Source organism: Eubalaena glacialis, chromosome 13 (assembly GCF_028564815.1).
Source record: "Eubalaena glacialis isolate mEubGla1 chromosome 13, mEubGla1.1.hap2.+ XY, whole genome shotgun sequence".
In the NCBI taxonomy this organism is placed as follows: Eukaryota; Metazoa; Chordata; class Mammalia; order Artiodactyla; family Balaenidae; genus Eubalaena; species Eubalaena glacialis.
Window position 1 is genome coordinate 24,456,480 of NC_083728.1, and position 19,304 is coordinate 24,475,783.

The 19,304-nt window shown below is 38.7% G+C and overlaps 1 protein-coding gene across 3 annotated transcripts in view; it reads left to right on the forward strand.

Moving 5' to 3' along the window:
- The first annotated feature begins 281 nt into the window (after window positions 1-281).
- LOC133103646 (ubiquinol-cytochrome c reductase complex assembly factor 1) overlaps window positions 282-19,304 on the forward strand; it is a 92,746-nt gene continuing 73,723 nt past the window's right edge. For 2 of the 3 annotated variants that reach the window (XM_061209131.1, XM_061209132.1), the window contains exons 1-2: window positions 282-316; window positions 11,649-11,753. In XM_061209131.1, coding sequence (XP_061065114.1) covers window positions 293-316; window positions 11,649-11,753 — 129 coding nt within the window. In that variant the 5' untranslated portion in view covers window positions 282-292. The remainder of the gene's footprint in view (window positions 317-11,648; window positions 11,754-19,304) is intronic. The other variant, XM_061209133.1, reaches the window with a different exon arrangement.

Genomic DNA, 19,304 nt, shown 5'->3' on the forward strand with positions numbered 1-19,304 from the left:
CGAGGCAGAGGTCAAAGAGGACAGGTGTTGCGATGACTTGAGCCTCCGCGACGTGTCTGGCAGAGACTAGCAAGACCGGGAGGCGCGCGCGCGTCCCAACCGTCCGGCCGCGCCCCAGGCCCTGCCTCCTCGCGCACAGCGGCAAAAGCGCGCGCTCGTGTGCGCAGCGACATCTGTGCGCCTGCGCCGCCGTTGCCGGGCATCCGCCGGTGAAAAGATGACCTAGCGGAGGGGTGGTGGCAGCGGGGACTCCGGAAGCCCACCTTTCACCCGGAAATGGTTGTCGGGAAACATGGCGTTGCTGGTGCGAGTGCTTGTGAGTGAAGGAGTAATTTTGTGCTGTCGCCCACCGGGCCTCCGGGTTGGAGTCGGAGAGGGCGGGGCGGGAGCAACTGGACGGAAGTGCAGGAGCGGAGCCTGTGCGGTAGCGAGGCTGCGCGGCCGCATCTCTGCGGGGAAACTGAGGCAGCTTCCCACCTCCCCCGACCCTCGGTTTAGCCGTGGCTTCCCCCTCTTTGGAGAAGGCGTGAGACTGACGTCAGATATAAATTTGACGAAGCTTGCTTTTCCTTGGTCACCACCTGTGACTCCTTCCCCTCAGGGAGAGAGGCAGCGCGTGGGGCACTGATTGTAGTTTCGGGAGACCCGGGTTCTAGTTCCTGTTCTGTCACTAATGCTCAGAGTGACCTTGGGCAAGTCACTTTTGGGCTTCAGAGTCCCTATGGGCAAAGCGAGGACGTAAATCTGCAGGTCTTTGGGATTCTGACGTTCTTTGGGTTTGTTTCAGAGATCAGTAGATCAATTATTAACTGTATAGTTAAGTGGAATACTCTTAAAGGCTGTTAGAGTGAAAGCTGCACGAGAACTGGGGTCATATCTGTCGTTTTCACTCTGCCTAGCACAGTGTCTGGCACATCATAGGTGTCCAATAAAGATTTGTTGAAGGAATGAAATAAGTGATGAAGAACTATTCGACTAATTAACACCCATATGGGAAGCTGCTGCACCTCTTGTGATTCAGTCCTGAACTTCTAGCTGACTCTGACTTATAGAAATTAAAGAGAACAAAAGTTAGGAGGATACAGAGCTTGGGTCCTAATCATGGAGGGATAGTAGAGTTTATAATTTTATCAAGTCTTTCAAAAACTGGGTCAAGGAGATTGTTTTTCATAGCAGACACTGTGTATTCCTGCCTCTAGCTTTCTTTTGAGTTGTGATATTAGAAATAGTTGTGTCTAATCTTTATATATGTGGCATACACGGCCTGTGATTTTACTTCTTGTATTCCTTGTCAGCCTAGCAAAGTGCAGTGCCCTCTATTGTTGCGTAGAAAAAGTTTTTTTGAAGAGTAGCTCCTGTAACCTACAGAAAGTCACTTGGTGAAGTAATTGTTGATGCCAGGGCAGGAACTGATTCAGATCTGAGGACTGCTGAGGAAATGGCAACTAGGATGTCCTAAGTGTTTTTTTTTGGCCATGGTGCTCGGCTTGTGGGATCTTAGTTCCCTGACCAGGAATCGAGCCCAGGCCCCTGGCAGTGGAAGCGCAGAGTCCTAACCATTGGACCACCAGGGAATTCCCTCCTAAGTGTTTTGTTTTTTTAAAAAATATTTATTTATTTTTATCATTATTATTTTTTTGGCTGTGTTGGGTCTTAGTTGCGGTGCGCAGGCTTCTCTCTAGTTGTGGTTCGCATACTCAGTAGCTGCGGTGCATGGGCTTAGTTGCCCTGCTGCATGTGGGATCTTAGTTCCTCGACCAGGAATTTAACCTGTGTCCCCTGCATTGGAAGGTGGATTCTTAACCACTGAACCACCAGGGAAGTCCCCCTCCTAGATGTGTGTTGCTTTTTTTTTTTTAAATTAATTAATTTATTTTTGGCTGCGTTGGGTCTTCGTTGCTGCGTGCGAGCTTTCTCTAGTGAGCGGGGGCTACTCTTCGTTGTGATGCACAGGCTTGTCACTACAGTGGCTTCTCTTGTTGCTGAGCACAGGCTCTAGGTGCTCGCGCTTCAGTAGTTGTGGCACGTGGGCTCAGTAGTTGTGGCTCGTGGACTCTAGAGCACAGGCTCTGTAGTTGTGGTGCACAGGCTTAGTTGCTCTGCGGCATGTGGGATCTTCCCAAACCAGGGATCGAACCCATGTCCCCTGCATTGGCAGGCAGATTCTTAACCACTGTGCTACCAGGCAAGTCCCATCCTAGGTTTTTTTTTTTTTTTTTTTTTTAAATAATCAGGTCTGAAACTGAAATTGTCTTCTTTTTCTTTTTTTAAAAAAATTATTTATTTATTTATTTATTTATTTATTTATTTATTTATGGCTGTGTTGGGTCTTCGTTTCTGTGGGAGGGCTTTCTCTAATTGCGGCAAATGGGGGCCACTCTTCATCGCGGTGCGCGGGCCTTGCGGGCCTCTCACTATCGCGGCCTCTCATTGCGGAGCACAGGCTCCAGACGCGCAGGCTCAGCAATTGTGGCTCACGGGCCGAGTCGCTCCGCGGCATGTGGGATCTTCCCAGACCAGGGCTCGAACCTGTGTCCCCTGCATTGGCAGGCAGATTCTCAACCACTGCGCCACCAGGGAAGCCCCCTAGGTGTTTTTAAGATAGATATTTTGGGGGGGAAATATGAGAATTTTATTGGGCCGTAGATCTGAAATGAATACCTTGACTTGTCTTGGAAGTTAGTGGCTGCCCCAGCTGAGCATGCCACTGAGCGTGTGGATGGTTACAGGATCATTTCTTCTTAGTTGGTAGCATCCAGTGAAACCACCTTTCTAACTGCCTTCTATTAGTTGAATCTTTTTCTACCCCCCATTTATCCCTTTCTATTCATCTTTTTAGGTAAAAAGCAAGATTAGGTAAGGAAAGTCACTTTCACTTTATACTGTATACTGTAACTCTTTGAAGTCTTCTTATCATATGTTGTAATGTGTGACAAAGCAACAGAAACTCCCTTAGGACTAGAGAGTTACAGTAAACATGAAAGTAGCAGATATTTATTGATCACCTATGCTGAAGAGGCATTAGGGTTAGGCACTGTGAGGAATTCACAAATACAGGAAAATGCACCTGTCTAGGAGTTGGAAGAGCCTTTTTGAAAGCTTGGCCCCATTACTTACTATGGGTATAGCCTTGAGCAAATCACCTAACTTCTCTGAGCCTCAGATTTTCTTAAGGGTAAGTTTGATAGGGTTGATCAGAGAATCAATTGATACAAGTGACATTTTAAATGCTTTTTTCCCCTTCCTTTTAATTCAGCGACTATTTTGAGTGTTTACTGCATTCTGGGAACTCTCCAAGGGACTGAGGATGAAAAACGTAGAACTTATTCTCATGTTTATAATCTAATAGCAGAGACAGAAAAGAAAACTACTGATAACAATTCTTGAAATGCTGTGATAGAAGTCTTAACTAGGTGCTATGGTAGCAGAGTAGAAAGGCACCTAACCCAGCCTGAGGACAAGCATTTAGATCCTTAAACTAAATGAGGGAGCATTAGATGGGGAATAGGGGAAAGGAAATAGAGGAGAAGCATTAGCTTATGCTACTATGCTAGACAACAAAGGCGCTGTAAGTAAATCTCTCTGGCTGGACTCAGGGGCACTTGTGGGGAAATGGCAGTAGAGGAGACATTGCCTTGCATGTCATAGTTAGGGGTTGGAGATTTATCTTGAGGCAGAGGGCAGCCATTGAAGTATTTTAAACGAAGGGAAGATTTATTTTTAAAGGTTTTTTTGATGCATTTACTCTTGTTTTTTTCTTATTTAAATTTTTAAAATTGAGGAATAATTGATGTACAGTAAATCACACTTATTTAATTTGTATAATTTGATAAGTTTTGACACAGGTATACACCTGAAAAGTCATAATCATAATAAAAACAAGGAACATACCCGTCACTCCCCAAAATTTCTTTGTGCCCGTTTGCAATCCTTGTATTGCTCTCCCTGCTTCCAGCCACCATTGATCAGGGGAACACTTTGTTCCTTCTCTCATTTTTAAATTGAAATTTAAAATTTTTAATTTGAAAGTATAAAAAAGTAAAAAACAAAAGTCAACATAGTAAACAAAAAACGTAGATTTTTGTTTTAATAGATCCCTGTAACAGGGGTGGATGTAACAGATGGATCAGTCACAGAGGGCTGAGATTAGAGTCCCCAAGGCCAGTCAGAAACTAAAGTAATCCTGGAAGAAGTGAGGAAGGCCTGTACTAAGTGGGAGATGGACAGTGTGGTTACAGAAGAAGGGATGGTTGCAAGAGGTATTGAGGAAATAGTCTACAGAGCTTGATGAGAGATTAGATGTTAAGGATGAGGAAGAGGGAAGAGTCTAACAGCTTGTCCCAGGTCAGCCTAGGATGACTGAGTTAATAGCAGTGTTCTTCACTGAGAAAATCTAGCTGGAGTTTTTGGGGTTTTTTTGTTTGGTGTTTTGTTGTTGTTGTTGTTGTTGGTTTTTGTTTTCGCAGCTGGATATTTGGTGTTCAGGAGAGAGAACTGAAATATAAGTTGTAGTTGAAACAAAAATGTTGAGATTTCTCTAGCAATAATATTGATAGGTAACATTTATAGGGCACTTACCATGTGGTAAGCACTCTTAAATACTTTATATGTGTGAACTTGCTAAATCCTTACGACAGCCCTTTGAAAAAGTAGGCACTATTATTCCCCCATTTTGCAGACAAGAAAATTGAACCACCGAGAAGTAGTATTCCTGAAACATTCTCATTAGTCTCCCCTTACTTTTTCCTCTTTCTGTCTTTTTGACCAGTTTTTACCCTTCTCCAAGGATGGGTTTGGGAAGGAGGAGTAAACTGAAACACTGCTGTTGCTGAGTAGATCTAGCAGAGGAACTGGACATTTGAGCAGTGCACTTGGACTTTTTTATGGTTTTATGAGCTGTTTTGACATTGGTAATAATTTTTACTTTTCTTTGATAGTAGTATAAATTGCAGAAAGCCACACTGGAGTTTAAAAAAAATTGTAGTAGAATACGCATAACATAATTTACCATTTCAACCAATTTTAAGTGTACAGTTCAGTGGTATTAAGTACATTCACGTTGTGCTGCCATCACCACCATCATCCAAAGAACTCTTTTCATCTTCAAAGATTGAAACTCTGTACCTATTAAAAGATAAATCCCTATGCCCCACTCTACCCAGCCCTGGGCAACCACCATTCTTTCTGTCTTTATGATTTTGACTACTCTAGGTACCTCATATAAGTGGAATCATACAGTGTTTGTTCTTTTGTGACTGGCTTATTTCACTTAACATAATGTCCTCAAAGTTCATCCATGTTGTAGCATGACAGAATTTCCTTTTTTTAAGGCTGAATAATATTCTATTGTATGCATATACTACATTTCATTTATCCATTCATTGGTTGATGGACACTTTGGTTGCTTCCACCTTTTGGCTATTGCCAAATAGTGCTGCCATGAACATGGGTGTACAAATATTTGTTCTAGTCCCTGTTGTTACTTCTTTTGGGTATGCGCTAAGAAGTAGAATTGTTGGATCATATTGTAATTCTGTGTTTAATTTTTTGAGCAATCGCCATTCTGTTTTCCATAGCAGCTGCACCATTTTACATTTCTACCAGCAAAGCACAAGGGTTTCAATTTCTCCACATCTTCTCCAACACTTATTTTCTTTCTTTTTTTTTTTTTAAGATTTTTTTGATGTGGACCATTTTTAAAGTCTTTTAAAAAAATTAATTAATTTATTTATTTTTGGCTGCGTTGGGTCTACGTTGCTGCGCACAGGCTTTTCTCTAGTTGCAGCGAGCAGGGGCTACTCTTTGTTGCGGTGTGCGGGCTTCTCATTGTGGTGGTTTCTCTTGTTGCAGAGCATGGGCTGTAGGCATGTGGGCTTCAGTAGTTGTGACACGCGGGCTCAGTAGTTGTGGCGCATGGGCTTAGTTGCTCTGTGGCATGTGGGATGTGGGATCTTCCCAGACCAGGGATCGAACCCATGTCCCCTGCATTGGCAGGCGGATTCTTAACCACTGCGCCCCCAGGGAAGTCCCATCTGCAAGTATTTTTTCACATATTTTTTCTGTTCCTTATTTCTCTCCTCTCCGTCTGAGACTCTCATTATACATATGTTGGTATGTTTGATGGTGTAGATACGTTTGCTGGTAGGTCTCTGAGACTCCATTAAATTTTCTGCATTTTTTTTTTTCCTTTCTGTTCATTGGGCTGGATAATCTCAATTGATCTATCTTCAAGGTCACTGATTCTTTCTTTTGCTCAAATCTGCTGTTAAACTTCTCTAGTGAAATGTTAATTTTATTTATTGTTCTTTTCTTTTTAAAAAAATTTTTAAAAAAAATATTTATTTATTTGCTTGCACCGGGTCTTAGTTGTGGCAGATGGGCTCCTTAGTTGCAGCTCGCAGGCTCCTTAGTTGTGGCTCGCTGGCTCCTTAGTTGCGGCCTGCGGGCTCCTCAGTTGTGGCACGTGTACTCTTACTTGCAGCATGCATGTGGGATCTAGTTCTCTGACCAAGGATCAAACCCAGGCCCCCTGCATTGAGAGTGCAGAGTCCTATCCACTGCACCACCAGGGAAGTCCCTTATTGTTCTTTTCACTCCAGAATTTTTGTTTGGCTTTTTGTAAGATTTCTTTCTTTATTGATATTGTTTATTTGGTGAGATACCATTCTCATACTTTGCTTTAGTTCTTTAGTCATGGTTTCCTTTAGATCTTAAAATTTTTGAATAGCTGGTTCAAAGTCTTTGTCTGGTTTGTCTAATGTCTGGGCTTCCTCAGGGACAGTTTCTATTGATTTTTAAATTTTCCCTTGTTTTGACCATGCTTTTTTTGTTTTTTTACATGTTTCATAAGTTTTTGTTGAAAACTAAACATTTTAAATAATATAATGTGGCACCTCTGGAAATCAGGACTTTCTTTTCCCAGAGTTTGTTGTTATTTTTCTGTTTAGTGACTTTTCTGAATTAATTCTGTGAAGTCTGTATTCTTTGTCGTGTGGTCTCTGCCCAGTTAGCTTAGTGGTCAAGTAATGATTGGATGGAGATTTCCTTAAATACCTGGAACCAATGAGTCTCTCAGTATTTGTTGAGGGGCTCTGTGTGCATTTTGGAGCATGCCTTCATCCTTCTGCCAGTCATTTGACAGTTCTGCCTTAACCTTCACTTCCTGCTTGCGAAGCACCGCAAGGTCAACCACAGATGAGAGCTTAGAGTAGTCTCAGGTCTTTCCTGTTCTGGGCATGTGCACAAACCTGTGCATCTGCATGGCCTTCAAATTCCCAGGAATATGTCAGAGCTTTTCAAGGTCCCTATGCATATCTCATTCCTCTGATTTTCCTTTTAAACTTTTTGGTTAGCCTATTGTTTTCCCCAAGTATTATCCACTGCCTCAGGCAGCCACAAAGTTAAACAATTGCCTCTATTTGTTTTCCACTAACGCTCCTGGGGAGCTCCTGGGGAAAATGGTTTTCATACTGGAGGAGTTCCAAGACGGATGGAGTCTTCCAAGGAACTGCTAGACAGATCAAATAATTCCAGACCTTTGTGAATAAGGTTTGAGGAGCTTCAACCCCATTCAGGAGTCAACTTTTCTCCAGAGAAGACTAGTTCCTTTCAGTGAATACTACTATTTAGAAACCAAGTTTGGATGCTACATGTTGTCATTGCAACTGGGGTGTCATTGCTTACAGGTCCTATCAGTACAGGAGTAGGAAGTATATGTATGTGTATACATATACATAAACACACATATGTTGATTTCTTTATTTATCTCTGTATATTAAAAACTTATACCAGTTACTCTAAATCCAACCCAATAGCACAGGGTTTATTCTATCCTTTTGCCTTTTCATATTTGTTAACTCCTTTCTCTGATAGAAACCTGATCCCTCATCCTTAATATATTTACTGATTTGCTCAAATCCTTCCTGTATTTGTGAATTCACATACTTGCTAAAATTTATTTGTAACCCAAATCAATACTCGTGGTGCTTTTGCAGTCATTTGTAGACATGTGCAGAGGGGTGAAAAATTTGAACTGCAACATGCATATTCCTGGCTGAGGTGATACTCTGACTTCTTGTTTCAGCTATTATGCTGTAAACAAGTATCCTTCTCACGGTCTATTTAGTGTCATGTTTTTTGCATTTTTGTGCTTTTGTTGGTGATTTCCCTGTTTAAAATGGCCCCCAGGTGTAGTGCTGAAGTGCTGTCTAGTGCTGCTAAGTGCAAAAAGGCTGTGATGTTTCTTGTGGAGAAGATTTGTGTGTTAGATAAGTTTTGTTCAGGAGCGAGTTAGTGCTATTGGCTGTGAGTTCAATGTTAATGAATCAACAACATATTAAATAAGGTATCTTTAAACAGAAACACAAATAACAAGGTCATGTATTGTTTGGTTGATGAAAATGTTGTGACCAGAGGCTTGCAGGAACATAACCCTGTATTTTTCCCCTAGGAGCAATGGTTCAGTGTTTGCTAACTTAGTGTTTGCGGTCACTTTGTAAAACATAACTATGGGGAATAGGAGAATTGACTACCTGTAAAGCCTTTTCCAGCTCATGGGTGAGCAAAGGAAAATACTATATATCTTAAAAACCACATGAAGAAACAGTCTGGTCAGTGGACTGATTAAAGTGTAGTCACAAAAAGAGCTGATCTGTGAGAATATTTTGAAATACAATGTAAAATCACCTGCAAATCACAATATGCACAGGAAATACAAACATAAAACTTATCTTTAAAATTTTGGTTGAAGTGTTGATGAGGCAAAAGGACGATAAAGCCAGTTCCCACTGAGTAATGGTGTTTATACTATCCTAAGTTAAAGCAATGATTTTAACCACTGGAATTTTTTTCTGAACTTGGGAGAACTGAGGTTTGCTAATTGTTATAGACCTAATGTATTAGTACCTATAAGAGGATGATAAGTACTTCCACAGATTTATTGATATATATTTATAAATGAAGTGTTGGGAGAGGTGGGAAGGAAAAAGGACTTAGTAGAATCAGTAGAACCAGAACCTGGAGTCTAGGTTGAAGCAGATGAGCTCATGCTTTGGGTAGGAGTGAAGAAGAGAGTCCCAGAGGAACTCCAAGGGGATTAGCTTGTGTGGAGAGGAGCAGTAATTCTCCAACCAGAGAGTATGAGTCAGGTTTTGGAACTGCTGAGTGGAGAATGCAAGGCAGAGTATGTAAGTATATTGATGGGTCGGAGTCCAGTTGGTAAAGATCAGGTGTTTAAGTTTGACTACAGAGACACTTGGAGGCACTGCAAGCTTTTGAGAAAGGGAATTCCAGGTTCAAAGCAATATTTTAAGAAAATGGTTCTTGCTGCTGTGACAGTTCGCTGGGGAAAGAGGAGTTTACTTACATAATTCAGTAACAGTTGTTAACAGCAATAGTGAAGCTTTTGTGTGTGTGTTTTACTGTTATTGAAGTGCTTTCACAGGTGGTCCTTGGGACGCTCCTGTGAGGTAGCTTTTATTATTCCTACTTTTAGGTAAGGGAAAATGGAGGTCCAGAGTTTTGAGTAACTAGTTCAGGGTCACACAGCTATTTAATGGTAGGCTTGAGATTCAGAGACCCTTTCTGCTACACCTCAGTTTCAATTAAGGATTTCGACAAAGAATTGTTGTTGTAGGATTGGAGAAGGAAAGAAAAGAGCAGCTGATTACTACTTTCTTCTAATAAGAAGTGATTTAAAGTATTGTCATGAGACCAAGTAGAGTCAAATGTTACAGAGAAAATTCTTATTGACATTGGAAAAAATATGATGAAATTCTTCAGAAAATCTTCCAAAAGTTTGCATTGTTCCTACTTGTAATTTCCTCTTACCTTCCCCCCCCCCCCCCCACCTCTTTGGGCCTGAATCTGCTGAAGTTTCATCTTAGCACGGTATTTACATTTTTAGGAAAGGAACATCTGACATCGAATGATTCTGGTAAATGTGTCAGTTGTTAGTAAACAAGAAGCCAGTAATTGTATCTCATTTGAAAACAATCCCAACAGGTCAAACCTCAGCTGAAATAAAATCCTATTTTTAAGCTTTACTTTTAATTTGAAACATAAGTTGCTGTGAGTAGCCTATTAGAAACAGTTACACAACTTTAGAAAGCATCTCTAGGTTTAAAATTCTAATACTTTCTCCCCCTTACCCCTGGCCCTTCCTGCCTACTCATGAGGAAATGGAGATTCAGATTCAACTTAATATTTATTGAGTTGGACATACTGCAAAGGACATTTTTTTTCCTTAAAATCCTGAGAGGTAGGGATTTTTATTTATTTTATGGAAGAGGCAACAAAGGCTCATAGCTCACTGACAGGGGAGCCAAGAGTCAAATCAGTGCTTTCTGATTCCAAGTACAGGACTCTTCCCATAGTATTATGCTGTATTTTAATTGGTTCAAGACTAGGTCATAGAGTGGTAGAGCTAGAAGGGACTTTGGGGATATTTCCTTTACCCTTTCATCCCATAAATGAGCATGGATCCAGGAGTTGGGCTTTCTGGATTCAAATCTTAACCCCGCCATTTATTAACCATGTGACCTTGGGAAGTTACTTATCTTATCCATACTTCCATTTCTTTATCCATATACATGGGATAATAACAATATACCTAAGTCATTGGGTGGTGATTATGAGGTTTAAATGAGTTCATATATGTAAAGTACCTGAAAAATACCTGGCACATAGTAAGTGCTTGTAAGTATTACTAATATTTGTTAAGAGGAAACTGAGTATCATAAAGGTGTAATTACTTTCAAAGATTATATTAAAGTAGCTGAGTTTAAGCTAGGATCCGGATCTTTGACTCCTACTATTGTAGTTGATGCTTGGCAAAGTGTTTTCAGACAGTTTGGTATATCCAGTCCTCATTATGGCCCTATAAGGTCTACGGGCCAAGTGAAAGAAACTCTTTGATCTCCCAGAGTTGGTTTCTAGAATAGAGATTTCCAGTGCTGTGTACGTGGATGCCATTTATACAGTGGGTTGTATTTCAGGTTCATAAAGTAAAGCAGGCTTCTCATTTAGCAAGGTAGAGCTCCTCCTTTCTCCAGCCTAACCTTTAACTAATCCAACTCCTGGATCCATGCTCATTTAGTCCAGAGACCTTTTTGAGGTCAATTAATGCCAGAGGGAAAAATTGGACCTCAGTCATAGCTCTAACAGCCACTTAATCTCTCTTTGTCTTGGAAATCAAATTGCCCAAGTGTGTTTTCCCACCCTAAAAATTTCAGCCCTAGTTTCTTCATCCTTTTGGGGATTATGGTAATCCTGGCACTGTTTACTGTAAAGGGATTTTATGAAGAGCTTATAAATCAGTGTTTATGAAAAGGAATTACAAACTCTGATTTAAATGATAAGCTAACTGTAAAATGCCTGAAGTAGGTTTATTTTGTTACTTTCCTGAGAGGGAGCTCATGTCCTCCAGTTTGGGTCAGCTATTACCAGAATTCATCTAGTCTGTGGTAGGCAGTGGTACCTTTTGTCCTTGGAGAGATGAGCATGGGGAGGCTTGGTCCTAGTCCTGTTTTGGAAATTCTCCTTTCATGTGCCCTGTTCTGGCAGGATTTCGAGACTTAGGTACACTCTTTGCCTTCTACACATGGAGTCTGATAGAGATTCCTGACAGACTATTTTTTTTCTTTCTCTAGAGGAACCGGGTTAGCATCTCCCAGTGGGTTCCAGTATGCAGCCGATTGCTACTTGTGTCTCATACACAGGGACAGTGGGGCAGGGCTCTGTCTGGTACTTCCCAGGTAAGATTTGTTATTCCTTTGCTTGGTATGAAAAAACCTTAGTGTTTATGTGCAAATGTCATGTATTTATAGATTAGCCAACCAAATTGTGTGATGGAAAAACCTCATGAGACCACTTCTGGGTCTCTGTGGTGCCAGCTCAGGACTGATTCCTACTGTATGGTGTCTAGGGCGTTGCTTCTAAATACCCCAGCAGTGGAACTTAGCCTAGGATACCATGCTACAGTCTGATGACTTTTACTGTTGGGAGTGTTTCCAGATATTCATCTCAGAGTTAACTTTTCTTCAGTTTTCTTTTTGTAGCCACTTTGTGCCGCTTTTATTTGGGGTAAGAAATGTTTCTTTATTTTTTTCCTTTTTATGAACATAAAAATCCAAGGAACAATTATTTCAGGCCTTAGTTTACCACTGATCACATGATTCTTTATAATGTAGTTTACTTTGGACCCTCCTTGAGAGTTTTTTCTCCTGATTTTTGTTAATTGTACAAATAATTTAGTAATAAAGGAAATAAAAATCACCCATGACTTCAAACCTGAAAACATCTACTGGTTCTTTTCCAGTCCTTAAGTATGTATGTGTGTACTAATTTTTTCCCTAGGTACCTTAACAAATATCCACAGAATTTTATGTTCTGGTGCTTTTTCACTTATTAGAGCAGACATTATTCACATTGTTAGATAGATTTCATAATTAATTTTTTAAATGGCTACATGTTATTTATTTAGCCTTTGTTTATATTAAAATTATTTACAGATTTTTTGTAGACTTTAATGTGGTTACCATTTTATTGTTATATAGTATTTCTTATTTTTAATTATTTATTAAAGATAAACTTCTAGGAGGGTGTACCCTAGGTCAAAGGGTATAAGCAGTTTTCCTCTCCAAAAAGTTGTTTTAATTTATACTGCCACCAGCAAGTTTATATAACTAGTTTTTCATCATTACCTCCCCTAAATTGGGTGTTTTTAAAAAATTTAAACTAATTGGGTAGAAAACTGTTACCTTATTTTGCTTTGCATTTCTTTATCAGGGTTAAACATTTTTCTGTTTATCAGTTATATTCTGGTTTGTAAAAATTACATACTTACATCATTTCTCTGTTTATCTACTGGGAATTTATTTTCATTACCAATTTATATAAATTCCTTTTGTAGCCATTCACTTTCTTTTTCATATTTAATGCAATGAAAAATTATTTTTGATGTATATAATTATATATTATATAATTTCAATAAATAAATATATTAAAATACTTAAAATATAGAGTCATTCCCTCCAGCTAGTGTGTAAGCCTTGCCCTTCTGAGGACATGTCTTATTTTTACCTGTATTTCCTGGGCTTCTCACTAAGTCTGGCACAGAGAAGGCACTAAATGTATGTTGAATGAATGAAGAATATGCTTGTGCAGAAGAGGCATCTACTTTGGGTAGTCATGTAGCTATTTCTTTTCAGAGTTGGGCTAGGTTCTATTTTTATTTTTATTTTTGTGCACTGGAAAATTTTAGTAGAATTTATCCTATAGTTCTAAATCATTTGTAAATAATGTGTGCAGAGATGGTGGAAGGAGGAACTCATTATATCAATCTCTGACTTGTGCCGCATTCTTTGAATCAATAAACATTTCTTGGGTACCTAATATATACCAGGTACTATGTTAGGCTCTGGGACGGCATTATAGCAAAGCATCCATGTAAATAACTTAAAATTGTTTATCTCATGCTGACAAGATGTAATTTTAGCCATTGTAAATAAACTGGACATTTTGTCATATTGACGTTACCTCACTGGTACATCTTCCCATCTTTGAGTTCTCCTGATTGGAAAACTCTGCCTCAGAATGACATCCTTAGGTACATATCTGACAGGGAGGCAGATTTGGCTTAGAATGAGGAAGAACTTTATATTAACTAGGATTGTGGTGTAATGGGATGTGTTGGCTGTATTTTGACAAAGTAAATTTACTTTTACTGGAAGTATTCAAGCAATGATTGGAAGGCTATGTTAGGGGCTTGACATAAAAGTATCCGCCATTGGATGAGTGGTAGTATCAGATGATCTCTAAGGTAATGTCCAATGCTGTAATCCTATTATCATTTTCAAAAGGCTAGGGACATTGGACTCTAATCTGTCTTTTCTAGATAACCTCTTGAAGTTCTGTCATACTTTGATGAGTCTACTTAAAAAGTTTTTTTTAACTTTTGAAATAATTTAAACTTACAGAAAATGTAAGTTAAACTTATAAAAATGGTAGTGTTCCCTTATACCCTTCATCTAGCTTCCTCTAATGTTAGCATCTTATATGACCATAGTGCAATTATTGAAACCAGGAAGTGAACATTGATGTGATACTATTAACTAATCTATACACCTTATTCCAATTTTACTTTTTTTCCCCATTAATGTCCTTTTTTTGGTCTCTCAATTGGGTTTCGTCTAATATTTTCTTAAAATTAGATTTAGTCTATGCATTTTTGGCAAAAGTGATATTGTTTCCTTCTCAGTGGGTCATATCAGGGGATACATGATGCCAGTTATTACTGGTGATGTTAACTTTGATGACTTGGTTATTAAATTGGTGTCTGTCAGCTTTCTCTACTATAAAGTACTATTTTCCCCTTTGTAATTAGGAGGTGTCTTGTGAGAAGATACTTTGAGATTATGCAAATATCCTGTTTCTCATCATACTTCTTTTTTTGAAGTTTTTAAAATTTTTATTGAAATATAGTTGATTTACAATGTTGTGGGTTTTTTTTTTTGTTTTTTTGGCTGCATTGGGTCTTTGTGGTGCACGGGCTTCTCATTGTGGTGGCTTCTCTTGTTGTGGAGCACGGGATCTAGGCATGGGCTTCAGTAGTTGTGGCATGTGGGCTCAGTAGTTGTGGCTCGCAGGCTCTAGAGCCCAGGCTCAGTAGTTGTGGCTCACAGGTTTAGTTGCTCCGCAGCATATGGGATCTTTCTGGACCAGGGATCGAACCTGTGTCCCCTGCATTGGCAGGCGGATTCTTAACCACTGTGCCACTAGGGAAGCCCCAGGAGGTGGAGTTTTGATAAAAACTTTTATTTCAACTATTTCGTTCCTTTTTTTGCATAAATATAAAAATGTTCCAAAACTTCCAAGATCTTAGAAGATGGTGACTGAAAGGATCAATCAGTGATGTTCATTTTAAAGGATTAAGAAAAAGTCAAAGAACTACAAAAGATGAAGCAGCCTAAGCTGCATAATTTATTACAACAACTTGTAAATGTTTGTGTAAAATGTCTTGTAAGGGTTTATTGTTGGGTCCGTGGGCACCCAGGGGTGAGGGGTGGGAGCAGGATTTCTTTCTTTTTTAAGGCTGTATAATATTCCATTTTTCTATCTATCTGTCTATCTATATCTATATCTGTATATCTATATCTATATCTATATATATGCCACAGTTTCTTTATCCCCATTCTTCTGTCAGTGGGCATTTGGGTTACTGCCATATCTTGGCTATTGTGAATAATGCTGCAATGAACATAAGTGTGCAAGCATCTCTCCAAGATCCTGCTTTGAATTTTTTTGGACATATACGCAGAAGTGGGATTGTGGTATCACGTGGTAATTCTATTTATGGTTCTTGACTGCAACAGTCATTACTATGGTGTTTGCTTGATGGTCATTTTCTAATTCCATCATTGCGTACTACATTTCTTGATTGGAATTCTTCTGTAAGGAAGAGCTGTCACTTCCTCTCCATTTATTTATTTATTCAATTATTTTGTTTGTATCAGTATGAGCTAATGGATATTTATTCTGTGAGTTATAATGCATTATTCTCATTATTTTGTTGATCAAATTGTTCCATGTTTGGCTGTTGAGAACTCCTTCAAGTTCCTTTCCACGTGCCTTCATTTTTTGAACACTTCCTTGTTTCTTGGCACCACAAGATGTTTAAGGTTCATGTTGTATTTTCTTTGCTCTAGCCCTAGAGTTAACAGTTTCCCCCCGGGAGCCCTGGTTCCTTTTATTGGAGAATGATATTTGGAATATTTAGAAATTAAGATCTGGGTGCTAAGTGTACATGAGCCAGTGTTGTTGAAAACTCTACACAGGTTTTTGAAATCAGTTAGATACAGGGGAAAGAAGATAGCTCTGAATACATGTTTTACCCCTTAATGAACTTTACTTCTTTGAGCCTTAGTGTTCTTAATTCTAAAATGGGAAAAAATAGTATCAACTTTTCAAGGTTGTTGTGAGATAACATAAGTAAAACAGCAAGCGTACAGGTGCTGGGCATATGGGAGATCTTCAGTAAATTGTAACTGCTATTTTTGTTGCTATTTGTGTTCATGCTACTTGGGTAAATTTTCTCCTCACCTTGTAAATTGAAACTTTAAAAAAAATTTTTTTTTTAATCCTAAAACTACCTTAAGCAAGTTGCAACCTCTCCCTGTGTCTTAGTTTCCTCATCTGTGAAAGGAAAAGGTTGGACTTAGAAGATCTCTGAGATTCCTTCCAGCTCAAGTGTTGTTATTCTAAGTTACTCCTTAGTTCTTCAGTTGCTTTTTCTCCAAGCTAAACAGCTTCAATTTATTTTAACCTTTCCACTAGGACCTTTTATTCATCTCTTTGATCATTCCTGTGGTTCTTTACTGGACCTTCTCCAGATTGTCCTTCTATTTGGAAAAAAAAAAAACCCCACCTAGTTTTTATTGAGTGCCTACTCCATGCCCAGAATGGTGTTGAGCAATGGGACAGAAAATAAAAGAAGTATAAGATAGACTGTCTCCTGGTGGAGCTTATAGCTTTGCTAAAAGGACCAGATACATATAGTGTTCAAGAATTGCTAGAGTCCTGCCCTCCTTTTTCCTTTCCTTTCCTTTCTCTTTTCCTTTCCCTTTTTTTCTTTCTTTCTTTCTTTTCTTTCTTTCTTTCTTTCTTTCTTTCTTTCTTTCTTTCTTTCTTTCTTTCTTTCTTTCTTTCTTTCTTTCTTTCTATCTTTCTTTCCTTCCTTCCTTCCTCATTTCTTTCTCCCTCTCTCTCTCTCTCTCTCCCTCTCTCTATCAGGGAGATCTTTTCATTTTTAGAACCTTTTAGGAAGCAAAAAATAAAAGCAAAATCTTAATATGTCTTTTAAAAAAATATATATATTTATTTATTTTTGTCTGTGTTGGGTCTTCGTTGCTGCTCACGGGCTTTTCTCTAGTTGTGGCAAGCGGGGGCTACTCTTCGTTGCGGCACGCGGGCTTCTCATTGCAGTGGCTTCTCTTGTTGCGGAGCACGGGCTCTAGGAGCACAGGCTTCAGTAGTTGTGGCATGTGGGCTCAGTGGTTGTGGCTTGTGGACTCTAGAGTGCAGGCTCACTAGTTGTGGCACACGGGCTTAGTTGTTCCGTGGCATTCGGGATCTTCCCGGACCAGGGCTCGAACCCGTGTCACCTGCATTGGCAGGCGGATTCTTAACCACTGCGCCACCAGGGAAGCCCAAGGGACCCTTCTTGTACTGTTGGTGGGAATGTAAATTGATACAGCCACTATGGAGAACAGTATGGAGGTTCCTTAAAAAACTAAAAAATAGAACTACTGTATGACCCAGCAATCCCATTACTGGGCATATACCCAGAGAAAACCATAATTCAAAAAGACACATGTACCCCAATGTTCATTGCAGCACTATTACAATAGCCAGGACATGGAAGCAACCTAAATGTCCATCAACAGAGGAATGGATAAAGAAGATGTGGTATATATATACAATGGCATATTAGCCATAAAAAGGAATGAATTTGGGTCTTTTGTAGAGACGTGGATGAACCTAGAGACTGTCATACAGAGTGAAGTAAGAAAGAGAAAAGCAAATATCATATATTAACGCATGTATGTGGAATCTAGAAAAATGGTGTAGATGATCTTATTTGCAAAACAAATAGAGACACAGACGTAGAGAACAAACATATGGACACCATGTGGGAAGGGGGGTGGGGTGAATTGGGAGATTGGGACTGACATATATACACTATTGATACTATGTATAAAATAGATAACTAATGAGAACCTACTGTATAGCTCAGGGAACTCTACTCAGTGCTCTGTGGTGACCTAAATGGGAAGGAGATCCCAAAATGAGGGGATATATGTATATGTATAGCTGATTCACTTTGCCATACAGCAGAAACTAACACGACATTGTAAAGCAACTATATGCCAATAAAAATTAATTTAAAAAAAAAGAAAGAAGTACACAGTATTTAAATGGTCAGTACTCATCTTCATTATCATCATTATATAGTATTTATGAAACTATACAAGTTGAAAGACAACTTTCTAAAAGACTTTCTGTAAGACATTCACTCTAGTGTTCCAAGCTGTTAGAACAGGGCTTTGACATACAGTAGGCATTTAATAAATATCTGTGGCTTGATAGAATGAATAAACCAGTCAGTCAACTATGTGCAATTTTATAGTGCTATGTATTAGTTAGAACATAATTAAATAAATTTTGCTTTTATTTTCGATTTTTTGTTTTTTGTTTTTGTTTGTTTCCATTCTTTTTTTTTAAACAACAAAGATAAATTTATAATTTCATACATAAATGCAGATTACATACTATACATCATTTATTCACTTAACAAATGTAACTTGGAGGTAGTTTCATATCTGTACATCTAAAACTCATTTAAGAAATGCTACATCGTATTCCATTGCATGGACACATCATACATATTGAAACAGTTCTCAATAAATGAACATTTAAGTGGTTTCTAATAATTTGCTGTTATAAACAATGCACTTTTCACAAATGTATGATTATACGTGTAAGACTGAGTATCTAGGAGTGAGTACGATTGCTGGGTTAATGGATATATGAATTTAAAATTAAAAAAAAAATTTTATTGGAGTATAGTTGGTTAACAATGTTATGTTAGTTTCAGGTATATAGCAAAGTGATTCAGTTATACATATACATGTATCTGTTCTTTTTCAAGATCTTTTCCCATTCAGGTTATTACAGAATATTAAGCAGAGTACCCTGTGCTATACAGTAGGTCCTTGTTGGTTATCTGTTTTAAATATAGCAGTGTGTATATGTCAATCCCAACCTCTCAATCTATTCCTCCCCCCTCCTGCCCACTTCTTAAGACTTATCCGTGATCTTTTTTCTGATGACTCCAGATCTTTTCTCACTAAATTTCTGTTGTTTATTGAAGTATAATAAAAATATAAAAAAGATATAAGTCGTTAAGTGTACAGCTCAATGAATTATCCCAAAGTGAACATAACCAGCACCCAGAACAAGAAATAGAACCCCAGAAGCTCCTTGATCCCCTTTTAGTCACTCTCCCTAACCAAGGTTAAAACCACAGTCTTCACTTCGAACATCAGAGAGTAGTTTTGCCTTTTAAACATACAGCATGTATTCTCTTGTGTTTGTCTGCTTTCATTCAACTTTGTTTTAGAAATTCACCTGTTACTCTTTGTAGTAATAGTTTATTCATTCTCGTTGTATAGTATTTTATTATATGACTATACCACAATTCATTCATCCATTTATTTATTTAAATTTATTTTAATAAAAGTTATTTA